Source organism: Lactuca sativa, chromosome 4, assembly GCF_002870075.4.
Source record: "Lactuca sativa cultivar Salinas chromosome 4, Lsat_Salinas_v11, whole genome shotgun sequence".
Classification (NCBI taxonomy): domain Eukaryota; kingdom Viridiplantae; phylum Streptophyta; class Magnoliopsida; order Asterales; family Asteraceae; genus Lactuca; species Lactuca sativa.
In genome coordinates this window covers 261,185,730-261,200,940 of record NC_056626.2, presented here as the reverse complement: position 1 = coordinate 261,200,940, position 15,211 = coordinate 261,185,730, and the positions used below count along the sequence as shown (strand labels likewise).

Sequence of the window (15,211 nt, the reverse complement as noted above, 5' to 3'; positions counted from 1 at the left end):
CCTCGTGCACTCGCCGAGTCCGGTCAAAGTTGACCGTTGACCGTTGACCAGAGTTGACCTGTGTTGACTTCTTAGGGATAGTCAACCTTAGAGATAAAAAGTGTTAATTAGAGACATATGATGTTATAGGAGGATTATAGCTTGGAGGATCGGGCACGAGGGATTTCAGGATTTGTGAGTCATCGAGATCCGCGAGGTGAGTCTTCTCACTATACTTTACCTTGAGTAGGTAACCAGAGTTATGTGATAGAGTATTGTATGCTATATGTTGCACTGCATTATTTCTATGTGATTATGCTGTGCATGTTTACAGAGTTGGAACCGGAAGGTTCCTAGAGTTAGAACCTGAGGGTTCATAGAGTTTGGGTGTACGGACCCATAGAGTTATAGCCTCGAGTGACTAATATGTGTTTTATGTGTGGTATTTTGGGGAACTCACTAAGCTTTGTGCTTACAGTGTTAGTGTTGTTGTTTCAGGTACTAGCGATGACCGTGGGAAGGCGCCGGCTTGATCCGTACACACGCATGAGATTTTGTTATACTTGTGATCTTGGGATTTTGTACAATGTAAATTGGGATTTAAACTTGATGATTTTATGAAAAGTTAATGAGAAATGTTTTTATAAATTGTGAAAAATTATTTTGAAATTTACGGTGTTACAAGGAAGGAAAGAAATCTAATAACACACTTCAAGGTACAAAGGAGGTAACCAAGTAGGGTTTAATCCCAGATTCTAAGGTTAATGTTGCTTAAATACTTCATAACTTTCAATTTGGGCCCGTAAGTGTGAAAAAATGACTCCATGACCCATGTATAAGTATTGTTTATTTATTTATTTATTTATTTTTTTGCACTTTACCCAATCAAAGTTAATTTTAACCATGACAAAAATAACTCAACAATAACATAACGAAAAACTAATATTGATGACGAAATGGAAAAGTTTAGGTCGTTACATCAATAATTATATGGACTAATATTAAACCCGCTAGCCAATAAGATGACATTTCAACATTTATTTCTATACAATTCCTCAAACGACACCATTTTAATGTCATAGTGATAAGTATTGTTATATATATATATATATATATATATATATATATATATATATATATATATATATATATATATATATATATATATATATATATATATATATACTCTACCATAAGAAGATGTTTATCACAATTGCTTGCAAAATCTAAAACACATGTACGTGTCATATCCTTTGAGGTTTGAATTGTCCTCACTTTGTTCGTTCATTTGTGGATGATAGTTAGTACTCAAACATAACTTCGTACTCGTTTCTTCTTGCAAATTCTTCCAAAATCGTGACTTGAACCAGTTGGTCATAGCTTACAAGAGGTCGTCCACGTTATGTCTCTATAGTCCAAATATCATTCACACGTTATGTCCTCAAGTTTGTGTGGACAATTGATTTGGGCTATAGAGAAATTCCTTAAGGTAGTCAACATTATGTCTCTACAACACACATTTTAGCGGCACTCTCACCGTCCGTGGATGATTTCAGTGGTCGTCGAAGACCGAGCAAAATCTTATCCACACAAACTTCAAAAAGAATTTGTATATCCCAAATGTCACGTACCACTAAAATGTGTTGATTCTTGTTCAGTTCATCGACTACCACTCAAATGATATCTTGTGCCGTTTTTGGTGTCTTCGACAACTTAGTTATTAAAAATACATCATCAGACGTCCGAATTTCCCATGGCCACCTCAAATAGCTCTAGCTCCCCACACGATTTCTGATGTTGCATATTTACTTTCAAACCATTCAAGCACTTGGCAGCATAGGTCGCACCAAGAACTAAAAGAGGTCGCAGTAAGAACTAAAATAGATTATCATCTACGAATACCGATTGTATTATATTAGAATTTTGTTTTCAATGTACTTCTGATTAGATTACTTCTTTTCGAGTCCGCAATTTTGACCAAATGCATTATTTCTGGTTTCTACACACTCGGTTTTGACCGGGCACCTAACATAAAAGACAACGACGCTGTAACCTTCCCCCAAAGCGGTTGGCTCTCGACAGCGCCACGATACCATAAATAAAAGCTCTCTTTTTCCCAAATCTTAATCTCTTTCCACCTGAAAAATTAACCAACCAACTTATTTCAATCGAAAACGGGTATCGAGATTTTGTGTAGTGATCTATTGGAAAATTCCATCGTCATTGATTTTGATTTCGGAAGGGATTGTTTACGAGTTAGGGTTTAATCGCTCTTTGATTTCTGGGCTTTTCATTCCATTATTCTTTGTTACATTTGAACATAAATCTTTGCTCCCAAATCGGTACATTCGTTTTTGTCAAAGAGACCGTGGAGAGCTATGTCGTCGCATTTCGAACGGTGGGAGAAAGATCCGTTCTTTTCTGCTGCTGAAGAAGTTCAGGAATCTGCTGACAGGTATCTGATGCTTGTGTTTTGTCGATTAGGGTTTATATCGTTTTAGTAGTTTTGTACTTGTAGTTTCTTTACCAGATCTTCGTTTATTTACTGTTAATTCTTTCATGGATGAAGAATGGAATCAACATACAGAACACTGATTCACGCTTTGAAAGAACCTTCTGCTTGGAAAACAGAAGAACTTCGAAGGGATTTACGCACTGCCCATGGCACTGCTAAATGGCAGGTGATCTTCACGCCATTTATATAGATAATTAATAGCTTCTTATTTGCTTACAACTTAACAAAACTACATCGCTATTTTCTCCATTTTTACCCTATTGATAATCAATTTTATACAGTTAGAAGAGTTTGAAAAGGCAGTTGAACAGAGTTACATCAAATCTTCTACAGAAGATGCTAAAACCAGACACCGTGAATTTATCAAAGCAATCGATTGTCAAATTTCAAAAGCTTCAAAAGCATTAGATGAATCAGCTATTCCCACAGGAAAACCACCTCGTCCATGGATACGCCTTAATGAAGGAGAAACCGAAGAACTAGCATCATTCCTTTCAGGGTCAAAGTCAAACGTTGACCAAAAACAGAAACAAAAGCTTCCTTCAAAAGTACAATGCCTTAATGAGAAAAATGAGAAGAAAGTTTCAGGGCATAGAAGAACAGCAAGTGCTGGTGCTGACATTGGTGGTGCCTGGAATATTGTGGTGGATGATGATGGTGGAAAACCAGAAGAGCCTCCAAGAAAGATACCGAGTTTTTCAGGGTTTTTAAATGCCATGGATTCTGCAGCAAAATTACAGTGGTCAAAAAATGGTTATAGGAAACTGAAGCTTATTGATAATCGACATGAAGCAGATGTTAAATTGCCTGAGATTCAACCTTTGAGCAAAGTGAGTTTTTATTTAACTTTACATGATTAAGAACATCCACAATAGTAGAAGCTTTTTTTTTTTTTTTTTTTCAGATTACCTTGTAAATTTACAAGTTTGACCAAGTAGCTGTAAGCTGTTTTATATTTTTTTGATAATCTTTTATTCTCTTAGTTTATTAGTTACAAATAAAAGTTATTTTGTTTAGTATAATGTAAAATGGATATATAAGATATTCTAAAACTCGTAAAATGTTATTTCTTAGAATTTTATAAAAATGTAAATAAGAAAACGTTAGAAATTTGGTAACATTTAGAAATGGGATTGTGATATATCCACCCGCGTTTTTTATTCATTCGCTTTGAAAGAAGATGATTTGACTTTTATAACCCTCATTTTAGTTTTTTTTTTTAATGGCATCCCTCATTTTAGTTGAAACGAGAGAATCACGATAAGGGTATAAAAGTCAAAACGTCTTTTTTAAGTGGATGAATAAAAAACATACATGGAAATATAACCCCCTTAGAAATATATAAATAGTTAGAAAGTTCATAATAATTAAATATAAATGAGCTTAGAAACATTTATTGTGATTGTATTATTTTATGCTATAAATAAAAATGAAACTACCAATACTACTACTTCACAAAGCTAAATTTTATATACTATATAGTTATTTATATTTAATTTTGATTTTTTTGATTTACATATAACATCAAAAATGATATAATTTGAAATTGGTAGCATATCATCCAATAAATAAGCTTTACTATTGTGGATGCTTTAATAATAACTCGTCCTGTATGGGTAGAGAATGAAAATTTTGATTATCTTATAATATGTTATGTAATATTTTGTTTGTTATTTTTTTATGCATGAAAAGGGTATTAATGCATGTTATGAAAGGAGTAAGAGTTGCCTTGAGAATGGTGATGATTGTTATCAAAAGCAACTTTACGGGTGGTATGGTGGTATTCAAAGACAACTTCAAAGATCACAATATTATGTGCAATATAGTCGCCCTACCCAAATCATATTTTGGATACTTGTCCTCATTTTCATTTTTGGTGAGTTTGCTTTTTCATATTCCAAAAATATATTTAATTTTAATCTTCCTACTTTCATTCTTTCTATTACCACATTCTACTCGATGAATCTTTTTAAGTGCTAAATAAGGAAACAACAATTGGCTTTCATTTATTTGTATATTATAGCACCCTACTTTTATTCTCGTCTATTACATCATTGAACTTTTTTTTCTTTTAAGGAAAATTTTACCCAATTTTAGCATTGTACTTTTAAATATTTTTCTTTGTAGGACATCATTATACATTTATACTTAGAAATATCTAGCCAATTATATAGGAGTGGAAATTGCTTTGTCTTTCGATTATATTGCTACAATTGGGTAGATTTTTTAAAGCATGATACTGTAAATTCTAATAACAAGAAATGAATATATAATGCTACTATCAACAAATCAACGACAATATGTTGCTATTTATTGCTTTAACCCGTTTTTTATTCACAAAATTACCGTTTTTCTTGTTTTCTTTAACCACATTCTTATCTTTTTGTTATTAATCACAAACATTTTCAATGTTTTATTTCGATTATATTACAAGATAGATTTTTCAAGAGCACGATTTTGTAATAAGAAATGAAAGAAGAATGCTATAATAAACAAATCAACCGAAGTATGTTGATGTTTTATCTCTTCAAACCATTTTTTTAATCTCAAATTACAGTTTTCTTGTTTTTTTTTTTTTTGAAAACTTATGTTTTTAATCTTTTTCTTGCAGCAATAGTGACAGTGCATGTGATCTGAAACTGGAGCTTTAGTCTTAATTGCAGAAGATTACAGGATACCAAAAAAAGGGTGTCTTGGAATATTTGGGCATGTTTAAGTGATAATTTTTTTACCCAATTATAACATTGTATTCAACCTTCATCAGCAATGGTTGTGAATTGTCATAGAAGAACCATGTTTGTAGGCGAGTTTTGCAAGTTTATTTTCAGATATGGATTTTTTGTACATATATCAATGTTTCTTTTATGTAAAACATAAACTGTAAATCTTTAGGGTCAACATGTATGCTTTTGTAGTTGTAGTTGCAGTTGAAATATTCATCCCACTTTGAAACAGTCTGTAGAATGTTTTGGCATGTATTTCTTGGAATATTGGATATGTGTATTCTTATCATTGTTGTACTTGTGCATGTTTTTCTTACTTTCCGTTGGTTAATACCCATAATGGTTTTAAAATCCAGCGGACCTGAATGGTTTTTTGATAATGAAATTTGGATAAAACCAACCAGAAAGCAACTTTACAAAACTGCCCCTACCAGAAAGCAATCAGATATGAAAATAAAGAAGACATTAATGCTATCATTGGAAATCATCTACTGATGTCGAAACAATTTTACAAAACTGCCCCTACCAGAAAGCATGGACATCCATCATGAACTAATACCAAAGGCCAATCTTTATTCAATCTCTCAAAAAAAAAAAAAAAAAACTAGCCGAAAATAGCAACGTACTTTAATTCATTAATTATGCATAATATGTTTCTACCATGAAATAAAAATAAAAAATAAAAAATAAAAAACTAATTTTGTGAAAGCTCACGGCTACGTTTTGCAGCAGCAACAACCGCATTCATTAAAATCCCACGGAATCCTGACTTCTCCAGCTCATGAATCCCAGCAATTGTCGTGCCACCTGGCGATGTCACATCGTCTTTCAGCTGTCCTGGATGCCTCCCAGTCTCCCTAGCCATACTCGCTGCCCCCAAAACCTTAAAAAAAATATATATGAAAAGACATAAATGCCCTCCGTTTATAGGAATTATAATCTGTTTCAAATCCATCTCTTATTTTTTGTTTGGCTTTTTAAATTGAAATGTAAATCAAGTTAAATGATATTTTAGGTAATTCTTTCTAAATATAAATTATATGTTATGGTAAAAAAGACTACTTACAGTTTGAGAGGCCAAATTAAGAGCAAGTTCCCGTGGTAGACCTGCAGCAACAGCACCATCCGCTAAAGCTTCTATGACCAGAAATATATAAGCTGGCCCACTCCCACTGAAATTTAAAAAAAAAAAAAACAACTTAATTTCTTTATCAATAATTACTTTCATTTCAAAATAAATAAATAAATAAAAAGTTACATTGGTATTTGGTATTATATTGAAAGAGACATATAGTTACCTCAAGCCTGTGACTGCATCAAAGAGTTTCTCATCGGCTTTCCATATCTTACCAACCGCTCCAAATAACTTTGCAATTATTTCACCATCTTCTTGTGTTGCTCCTGCTCCCATGCTCATAACTGCATACAAACTATTTTTACAAATATTCCTTTTTTTTTTTTTCTTGCATTATCTTACATATTTAAAAGTAGTAGTTCCATTGATTTGTTTAGTATAGGCTTTATAGCATGCTGCTTTTGTTATTTTTTGTGGGAAATTTTCAGAAAAGTCCCTACATTTTGACCTCATATTCGATTAAGTCCTTATATATCTTTCTTTCTAGCAATCAAGCCCAAAAAACCAATTATTATAAATAAATAAAAAAAAAAAGAAGAAGAAAAATATACCAGATGCTCCTTCACCTACAGCAGCAGGGGTATTTGGCATAACCCTAATAAATCGATCATGACCAGCCCATTCCTGGATCAAACAAAACCAATTATTATAAAATTATCACCTTCTAAATATTTCCATAAAACATCAAATATACAACATTATTAAAATTTTGTTTTCATGAAACCTGAAGATCTTTTAATTTGACACCAGCAACTACTGACACCAGAAGCTTTTTCTCAGATAGGAGAGGCCTCAGTTGCAACACAGCATCTTTAACTGCAGCCACAAGTAGAAAAATAGTAATCAGATTTTATATTTCAAACAAAGAAAAAAATAAAAAAAACTTTGTGCACTCTAATATTGCAAAAATGACATTAGAGGTATAGGCAGCATGAAAAATACCAACTTGTGGCTTCACAGAGAAAATCACCACATCACTGTTTTCAACAACCTGAACACGAAAGATGTCAGTTAAAAACAAAAAAAGATTACAGTGGGATAAGTAAAAGGGTTAAATGCAATAAACAGCTCTTTCTAATGTACTTCACTAACAATTGTTAGAAAACTCATTCACTCAATTACTAATACTAAGCTTAAACAAACGAGATGTTTGCAATTTCATACATCCAGATGCAAATACACTTTGCAAATATGTATCGAAATTCTAAACTAGGAAAGATCGATGATTTCGTCGACAGCGAAATGGTTGAAATTAATGTTTGTTGCTAAAATCCCGACAATCGGAAGAAAACCCCATTAATAATCACATCAGTATGCAAATTCATTTCCTGAGGTTGTTGGGCGTTGTACAAGAACACAGTAACATATCACTGCTACGAATGGAAACAAACAGTATTATTATACCTGGTTGTTGTGTTCAGCAACACCGACACCGAAGGACTCGAAAGCGGCGCGGCGAGAGCCTTTGTGAGCTGTCTTAATACGTGAAGCGGGGAGAACACCGGATTTGACAACGCCTCTGGCTATACTCTCCGCCATCTTACCAGCTCCGATGAACCCTAGCTTGTACGTCTCACTCGGAATAGGAGAAACCGCAGACATTGTTCAATGATCAAAATGCTTCTACCAAAGCAGCGATGACAAGATTGAAAGAGTCGGATCAGTGGCTTGATGATGCGAAAATACAGTTTTACCGAATACTTCAGTAGCCCCGCAACTGATTGGAGGAGTAAGTAACCAATCCTTTCCAGTCTTCAGGAGAATCGACTTCTTATGGGCCGGGCCATTGGATAACTCAGTTGTTCAGGGTCCGTATCTATATTCTATATTAATCTTATATAGAGACAAAACTGCACAAAGGTTTGCTTACCACTTGGGTCCAAAACAGTTTAGACTAGCACCACGAGTCCAAAGTTTTTATTTTGTTGCAAGTTTGGTCCAACTTACTTTAAACTTTTTTACAATGACGATTTTGCGCTTAATTTTTGTTTTTTTAGATTTTTTATTTATCTAAATAATTTTTCGATTAAAAGAAAAATAAAAAAGAAATCTTTCTCTCTCTGTGTGTGTGTGTGTACATAAGAACACTTCACTTCTGTATATTTTTTCTTTGAAGATGGATCAAAGATCACCCTTATTCGTGTCTGAAATCCAGACAACTTCCTCTTCACAAAAAGCTTGTACCAAATAAAACACTTAGGAATCTGATTACTCTAGGAAACTGAGTACTCTAGGAATCTGATTACTCTGTGGTGCATATCCAATGAAAATTTGTTGCCAAAATTGAAAAGTTTAGGTAACTATTTTCCGATGAGGATAACCTAATTCCCAGAAAATAACTGAATCGAAGTAGTGAAGGAATTGGCATGCTGGAACTGGAGTTCCTAAGTGTGATATTGGGTGACGTGAAGTTCGTCTGGATTGCATCGGTGCTGGTGGCGGCGATGACGGCGAATTCAACTTGCTGAAGAAGCTGCTCGATTATTTGCCCTAAAACCATCCTTCTTGTTGTCCATCGCTTCTTAGAACCCCAAAAAAGTCAATTCTACAACGATTGTCTCTGCAAACTACATTCCAAAAAGGTTTCCATCCTGGGTTTTTGCCCAAATAACAAAAACATGCCAGAAATCAAAGATTTATGTGAAAATTGTTTTTCATGATTTCCAATGTGATGTGAAGCAGATGTTGATGAACAAAACTTGAAGTATTGCTTTGGTTTAAAGTTTCATAAGAAATTTTGCACGCTCAGAATTCTTGTGATGTTTTGGAGCATACCAAGAGAGAGGGTTTGATCATAGGTTCCAATGATAAAGTTGGATCAGGTTTAATCTAGCAACATAAAAAATGAAAAATTAAAAACCCAATTTACAAAACAAGAACACAAAATCATGAAATCAAAGGTCGTTCCTACCTATTGTAGCATGGGTGAGTGGATTTATGATTCCAGGGTTTACCATAGCACTGGGAAAGAGAGGCATCCCTGTTAATCTACCTTCGTACATATCTCTCTTTAATCTCAACGATTGCACTTTGTATGTTTGTTTTATATTTGGCAAATTAATTTTTTACAGGTCTGTTTACTCCATGGCTAAATTAATTTGCAAATGGGAGAATTTTCTAGGGTTTAAACGGAAAAGATGAGAGAGAGGGAAAGAAAGAGAAAGAGAGAAATTTCTTTTTTACTTTTCTTTTAATCGAAAAATTATTTAGATAAATAAAAAAAACTAAAAAAAACAAAATTAAGGGCAAAATCGTCATTGTAAAACTGTTTAAAGTAAATTAGACCAAACTTGCAACAAAATGAAAACTTTGGACCTGTGGTGCTAGTCCAAACTTTTTTGGACCAAAGTGGCAAATTTCAACATACCACAGGGACCATTTGTACAGTTTTTTGTCTATATAGAGTGTAATCCAAATTAATGTAATTCAAAATTAACTAGTATTAAGGGTAAATTACACCATTCGTCCCTCGTACATACGCCAAAAAGCGTGTTTAGTTCCTATTTTCAAAAATTAACTCGGACTGTCCTGAATTTGTTTTTTTTTTTTGCACGGTTAGTCCCGATTGACATAAAATGACTATTTACCCTTAATAATTTCTTTTTCATTTTTCTGTTAATTATTTATCAGTGTTTAGATTTTAAAAAAAGGAAAAAGTTAATATCCCACCCCATCCCTTCCCCTATCCCCGGTTTCCTTCTCCCTCTCTCCCATTCACACTTACAACCGACAACCACCTAACTCTGGCGAGACCAACCTTTCTCTTTCTCTATTTTTCGATCGCCACCCACTGCAAGTGCTGACAACTACGAATGGTGGTTCTTTGTCGCATTCTTTTGAAGTCCAATCTTCCTCCCCCAATTCTAGCTAAAAAATGCACACATCATATACTTAATCACGTGTAAGATGAGACTGAAAACCGATGAATTATTGCAAACAATCATCAGATCTTATATGGAGTCTTAAAAATCAATGCAATTTGATAAACAAAATCCACCAAATCCATTCCCAAATAATCACCAGATGACTTCTTTCTCTCTATCCTTCATCTGCCTCCTACCTACACGTCACCATCCTCTATACCTTCAACTTCTTCATCTCTGTCCCTCCACATCCACTGCATCGTCATCATCCCATTTCAATAAACTAACCCATTTCTATATTTAACCTCATCGATGTTTAGATCAGAAAAGGAGGATGAGAGACATAATGGAGATTTGTGGTCCGTCTAACTCCACAGTAACAACATACAGGTGAGGATGCAACGGTGGCCTGGAGGATATCACGACATTACTTTCAGGGGATGAAATCGATGGTGTGAAGGGGACGATGTCGGTGTTTTGAAGGGGACGATGAGTACCTCCGGCGACTGGATTTTGACTTCCTCTGGTGGCCAGATTTTGATTTCACAAGAAGGGGAGGTTTTCAGATGAAGATAGAGAAACGGGAAAAAGGATTTAGGGTATCTAGCTAAATGAGGATGGGGGTGGGTAAGTGTGAGGCCCACTTCATTTTCTATATATTTTAATTAATAATAAAAAAATAATGAAAAAGAAAATAAATAAGGGCAATATAGTCTTTTCAAGTCTCGCAAGGATGAAACGTGAAAATTTAAATTAATGAGGGATGAACCGTGCAACTTTTAAACAAACAAGGGACGGTCCGAGTTAATTTTTGAAAATAAGGATAAAACACGTTTTCTGGCATATGCACGAGGGACGATTGGTGTAATTTACCCTAGTATTAAATTATATTTATGTAATTAAAAAAAACTAGTTTAAATCGTATTTATTTGAACTTTAAAGACTTTTCAACTTATCATATTTAAAATAATTGGTTAATTGAAATATTTTGTCTATATAAAAACATTATTTACATGTTTTTGTTATCCATATTTTGTTATCTTAATTTTTCGTTATTGTTATCAGGAATGCATGAAAATAGAAAAAATGTTTATATAGACGTACATGTTCAATAAAAAAATATTGCTAGAAGAGATATAGAAAATAAGATGGGAAAATGTGTATAGGTGTATTTATTACATATGCATTGAGCCAATATTTTGCAAGTGAAGAAAAAGATAGATGCTAGCCGTACAATCTCTAAAAAAGAGAGTTGAATGATGAAATATATCAAAAAGAAGTAAATGTTGGTATGATTAATTTGGATTTTGAAAGACTTCAAGTTATTTGGATTCCTTCTTTGTTTTAGTTTAAGTCCCCTTTTTCCTTTCACTTTCTTTAGAATTCAAGAAAAAAATTTTGGTTATACATTTAGAGTTTTTTCCATGGAACGCTCAATATTTGAGTTTTTGAATCGTCAAATTAATTGACTCACAACACTTGAAAAATAGGTGTTTGAAAAATGATGGGGTAGAAAACGCCACAAGATTTCTAAAGCACTCCACGACAAACAACGTGATATGTCTATATTATTTAAATTCCAATAGATAAAACCAATCATGAGCGTCTTTAAAATTTTATATTCTTTTATTCATGTTTGAAAATTTTCTTTTATAGGGTTTTTATTTTCGAATTGTCTAATTTGTAAGCCTAGCGATTAATTTAATGTAAATTAACAAATTTAATTTAATTTTTAACATTTTTATCATTTTCCCCTTCAACCCCTAATTAACAATCATTACAAATATAGACATAACACTTATAAACATAGACAACAATTCAAGAACATAATGACCACTACAAAAACTACATTCAACAACTTGCTTTGATTCAACTCTAGTTTACTTCACCACGTTCCCTCTAGAAAACATGCTTCCCTCTAGAAAACATGTTTCCATATTCTCCTACACAAATTTTGTATCATAATAACAATCCTATAGTATATAGTATCCTATGCAAGTTTTTAAAACAAATTTTATACCACTTACTCACAATAATCTATTTTTAATCATAACATGAAAAAGAATAAATTCCATTAAAGAAGCATTGAAGAAAAAACCACATTGATTTAGGGGAGATTCACTTATTGATGAGTTAAGGTGGGTCATGAACCTCCTACAAGGGTTCCAATTTGTCTAGGAGGTCGTCGATTTGACTACATAACCACAATCGCACCCTACATTTCTTGCACAAAACTGATTTGTGAAGTTATGTGTGTATCTCATCGACATTGTTTCTTTGTTGGTGATATAGATAATCAATTTGAATGAGAAGAAACATAGCCAAATGACTCTTTTAAGTTTTAAGAAACTTCCAAACAGAAGACGACGTCGTTCTTGCTCACATTGGCTTGACGTCAGCAAGAAAATCGGCTAACTGGGAGCTGGGGTAACATGAGCTAAATGTGTACAAAATTGTGACTTCAATACCCTATTTAATACGATTAGAAATTTAATGGTTAAAAGAAGAAAATTTAAAAAAAAAAAAAAAACTTGGAATAAAGTTACTATTTTCAGTTTATCACAAAGGCCATTTCACTAATTTACTCTTACTTTTATAAAATGCAATACAATAATCAATTTTAACTTGATCCAATCATTCGTCAAGTAAGAAACTCAATTTTATGACTATGATATATTCATATGATATCATGGATGCGAAATGGAAAGTAGAAAAATAAAAGGTAAAAGCATAGCGAAGGATGGTGGAACAAGCCACGATAAGTCACATGATTGGTCTGTTGAAACTTACCAACAATTCTTCAAAATAAATACAAGTTTGTAATGCACAAAGTCTAGAGCATCCAGAGTCCACTAAAGATAGGATCCCTTCGAGAATCATCCCTGTGTTATATTAAAACAATAAAACTTAATTACATAATAATTATCCCTCTACTCTTTATCCTGTCCTTTCATAAATTCTAATTATCATCGTAGAATTTCGTTTCATAAATTGCATTTATCTCCACATAGAATATCGTTTCATATGTTATTTGGTCATAAATTGTAGTTAAATCACAATTGAACAATATCGAGATCCTTGTTGCACGAGGATGCTTTAGCCTTTATGCACCGGACCGCTTATTTTCTTGATGATGGTATAGCAAAAAACCAAGTTAATTGTTAAAGTGTTTTTTTTTTCTTTTGTAAATTGCGTTATTACATGAGAAAACATCTTAGAGGACAAAACTGATTTCTTGTTTAACGTTTAGTAGAGACATGATTTTATGATCGACATATTACTAAAATAAACAAATTGTCCTTGAGTTATCAGACTTTATGTAGATCTTCTATAATATTTTTTAAAAGAGAGTAATAATTAACGAGACATGTCAAGTAATATTTATATATTTTTATTTATTTTTTATACATAACTTTTTTAACATACATACATATATATACACAACAGGTCGTTCAACAACATAAAAAATGTAAAATACTAATACATATATACTTAATTTGTTCCACTTTTCAATATGAAATGATAGTTACTACTAATAATAATAATAATTTATTATTATTATTATTATGAGGTTTTGCCTTTTGGGTTGTGATTCCAACTTGTTCCAGCTTCTTCCGCGGAAAAAAAAAAGATGCGAGTTCTATCCAATGAGTGAGTCTTGATCACAGTCTAATCGCAGGTGAAACGTAAAAGAAAAAAACATTGTGATCATGCTTTATGTAAGAAATAATATTTTATAAGTGATACATATCAAATAAACTACATACAAGGACAATTTAAGCAAACAAGTTTAAATTGTTTTACCAACCTCTTCCCCTATAAATAGTGCCCCATTCTCGCACCAAATTTCTCTCACATACAATTTGTGAGTTCATACACAATTCACAAAGGAAAAAAGATGAAGCCAATTGTTGCAACTTTCGTGCTTGTGGCACTTGTACTCTTGAGCTCTTCTCTCATTCATACAACTATGGCGGGTTCAAGTAAGTTTATTCACTAATTTACAAACCCAATATCAACTGTCCAATAACAACTTGTACATTAAATACTATTATATATTATGCAATACAAAATATAATTTGATTTATATATTCATTTCAAATCTGTGAATACTCTAGTCTTAGGGTTATTTTTTCATTTGATGACACATGGATATTGTGCATTTTCTTCGTTCTTTTCATTTATGTGCATGAGATGTTTGCATTTTGTGGGTTTAGATCTTTTATTTGCATGGGATGCTCGTACTTTGTGTTTTAAAACGAGTTTGAGTATTATATTACTTTGTAATTTGTAATAGGTTTTTGCGACTCCAAGTGTGCGGTGAGGTGTTCAAAGGCAGGGCGAAAAAATAGATGCCTAAAGTATTGCGGGATATGCTGTAAATATTGTCATTGTGTGCCTTCAGGAACGTATGGACACAAAGACGAGTGCCCTTGTTATAGAGACAAAAGGAATTCTAAAGGCAAACCAAAATGTCCTTGAATCTCATTGTACTTTATTGAAAAATATTTCATGAGATATTTTTCATATAATAGTTTATCACTTAATTAGGATTAACGTTGTTAGATATGTTACAATCTATATATTAAGATGTTTAAGATAGAAACCAAATCAAACTAAAGTTGTCTATTTGAAAGTATTGCGATTACAAGGATAGAGTTGCATATGCATGACTCTTCAAGTTGTTGCGCGTGTGTGTGTGCCGTATACAAAGCAATGCAGAGAGAACATCTTACCTAACATAAATTTTATCTAATAATTAGGTTATAGCCTATGAAAATCATGATTACAAAAATAATTAAATTTTTATAGTAAAAATTCATAATTATTAATCAGTTATTTTCAATAAATTATTAATAAAGAGATGGGTTAATGTCATAAAAACCAAGTTTTCAGGGTTTTGTCCGTTTTGCCCAAAATTGAATTTTATGTCCGTTTTTACCCTAACATTTTCCAAAAAATGTTCGGTTTTACCTTTTTACTGGTGATCACATGT

General features: G+C 32.7%; 3 protein-coding genes across 3 annotated transcripts; 2 read left to right on the top strand and 1 right to left on the bottom strand.

Moving 5' to 3' along the window:
• Positions 1 to 1,942: 1,942 nt before the first annotated feature.
• On the top strand, positions 1,943 to 5,911 carry LOC111886990 (uncharacterized). Its single transcript, XM_023883225.3, has 5 exons — positions 1,943 to 2,434; positions 2,549 to 2,660; positions 2,776 to 3,324; positions 4,187 to 4,370; positions 5,106 to 5,911. The coding sequence occupies exons 1-5, from the start codon at positions 2,358 to 2,360 to the stop codon at positions 5,129 to 5,131; spliced, it is 948 nt and encodes a 315-aa protein (XP_023738993.1). The 5' UTR covers positions 1,943 to 2,357; the 3' UTR covers positions 5,132 to 5,911.
• LOC111886991 (pyrroline-5-carboxylate reductase) lies at positions 5,105 to 8,138 on the bottom strand. Its single transcript, XM_023883226.3, has 7 exons — positions 7,757 to 8,138; positions 7,295 to 7,343; positions 7,077 to 7,168; positions 6,904 to 6,976; positions 6,516 to 6,636; positions 6,284 to 6,389; positions 5,105 to 6,100 (listed from the first exon to the last, which is right to left on the bottom strand). The coding sequence occupies exons 1-7, from the start codon at positions 7,952 to 7,954 to the stop codon at positions 5,912 to 5,914; spliced, it is 828 nt and encodes a 275-aa protein (XP_023738994.1). The 5' UTR covers positions 7,955 to 8,138; the 3' UTR covers positions 5,105 to 5,911.
• A 5,924-nt stretch (positions 8,139 to 14,062) lies between these two features.
• On the top strand, positions 14,063 to 14,881 carry LOC111886983 (peamaclein). Its single transcript, XM_023883217.3, has 2 exons — positions 14,063 to 14,198; positions 14,513 to 14,881. The coding sequence occupies exons 1-2, from the start codon at positions 14,114 to 14,116 to the stop codon at positions 14,695 to 14,697; spliced, it is 270 nt and encodes an 89-aa protein (XP_023738985.1). The 5' UTR covers positions 14,063 to 14,113; the 3' UTR covers positions 14,698 to 14,881.
• Positions 14,882 to 15,211: the final 330 nt, after the last annotated feature.

Coding starts and splice junctions, on each gene's coding strand:
- LOC111886990 (XM_023883225.3), top strand. CDS start 2,358: ATGTCGTCGCATTTCGAACGGTGGGAGAAAGATCCGTTCTTTTCTGCT. Junction 2,661..2,775: donor ATGGCACTGCTAAATGGCAG/GTGATCTTCACG, acceptor AATTTTATACAG/TTAGAAGAGTTTGAAAAGGC. Junction 4,371..5,105: donor TGTCCTCATTTTCATTTTTG/GTGAGTTTGCTT, acceptor TTTTTCTTGCAG/CAATAGTGACAGTGCATGTG.
- LOC111886991 (XM_023883226.3), bottom strand. CDS start 7,954: ATGTCTGCGGTTTCTCCTATTCCGAGTGAGACGTACAAGCTAGGGTTC. Junction 6,977..7,076: donor TCAAATTAAAAGATCTTCAG/GTTTCATGAAAA, acceptor TGTTTGATCCAG/GAATGGGCTGGTCATGATCG. Junction 6,101..6,283: donor TTAATTTGGCCTCTCAAACT/GTAAGTAGTCTT, acceptor ATTTTTTTTAAG/GTTTTGGGGGCAGCGAGTAT.
- LOC111886983 (XM_023883217.3), top strand. CDS start 14,114: ATGAAGCCAATTGTTGCAACTTTCGTGCTTGTGGCACTTGTACTCTTG. Junction 14,199..14,512: donor TACAACTATGGCGGGTTCAA/GTAAGTTTATTC, acceptor AATTTGTAATAG/GTTTTTGCGACTCCAAGTGT.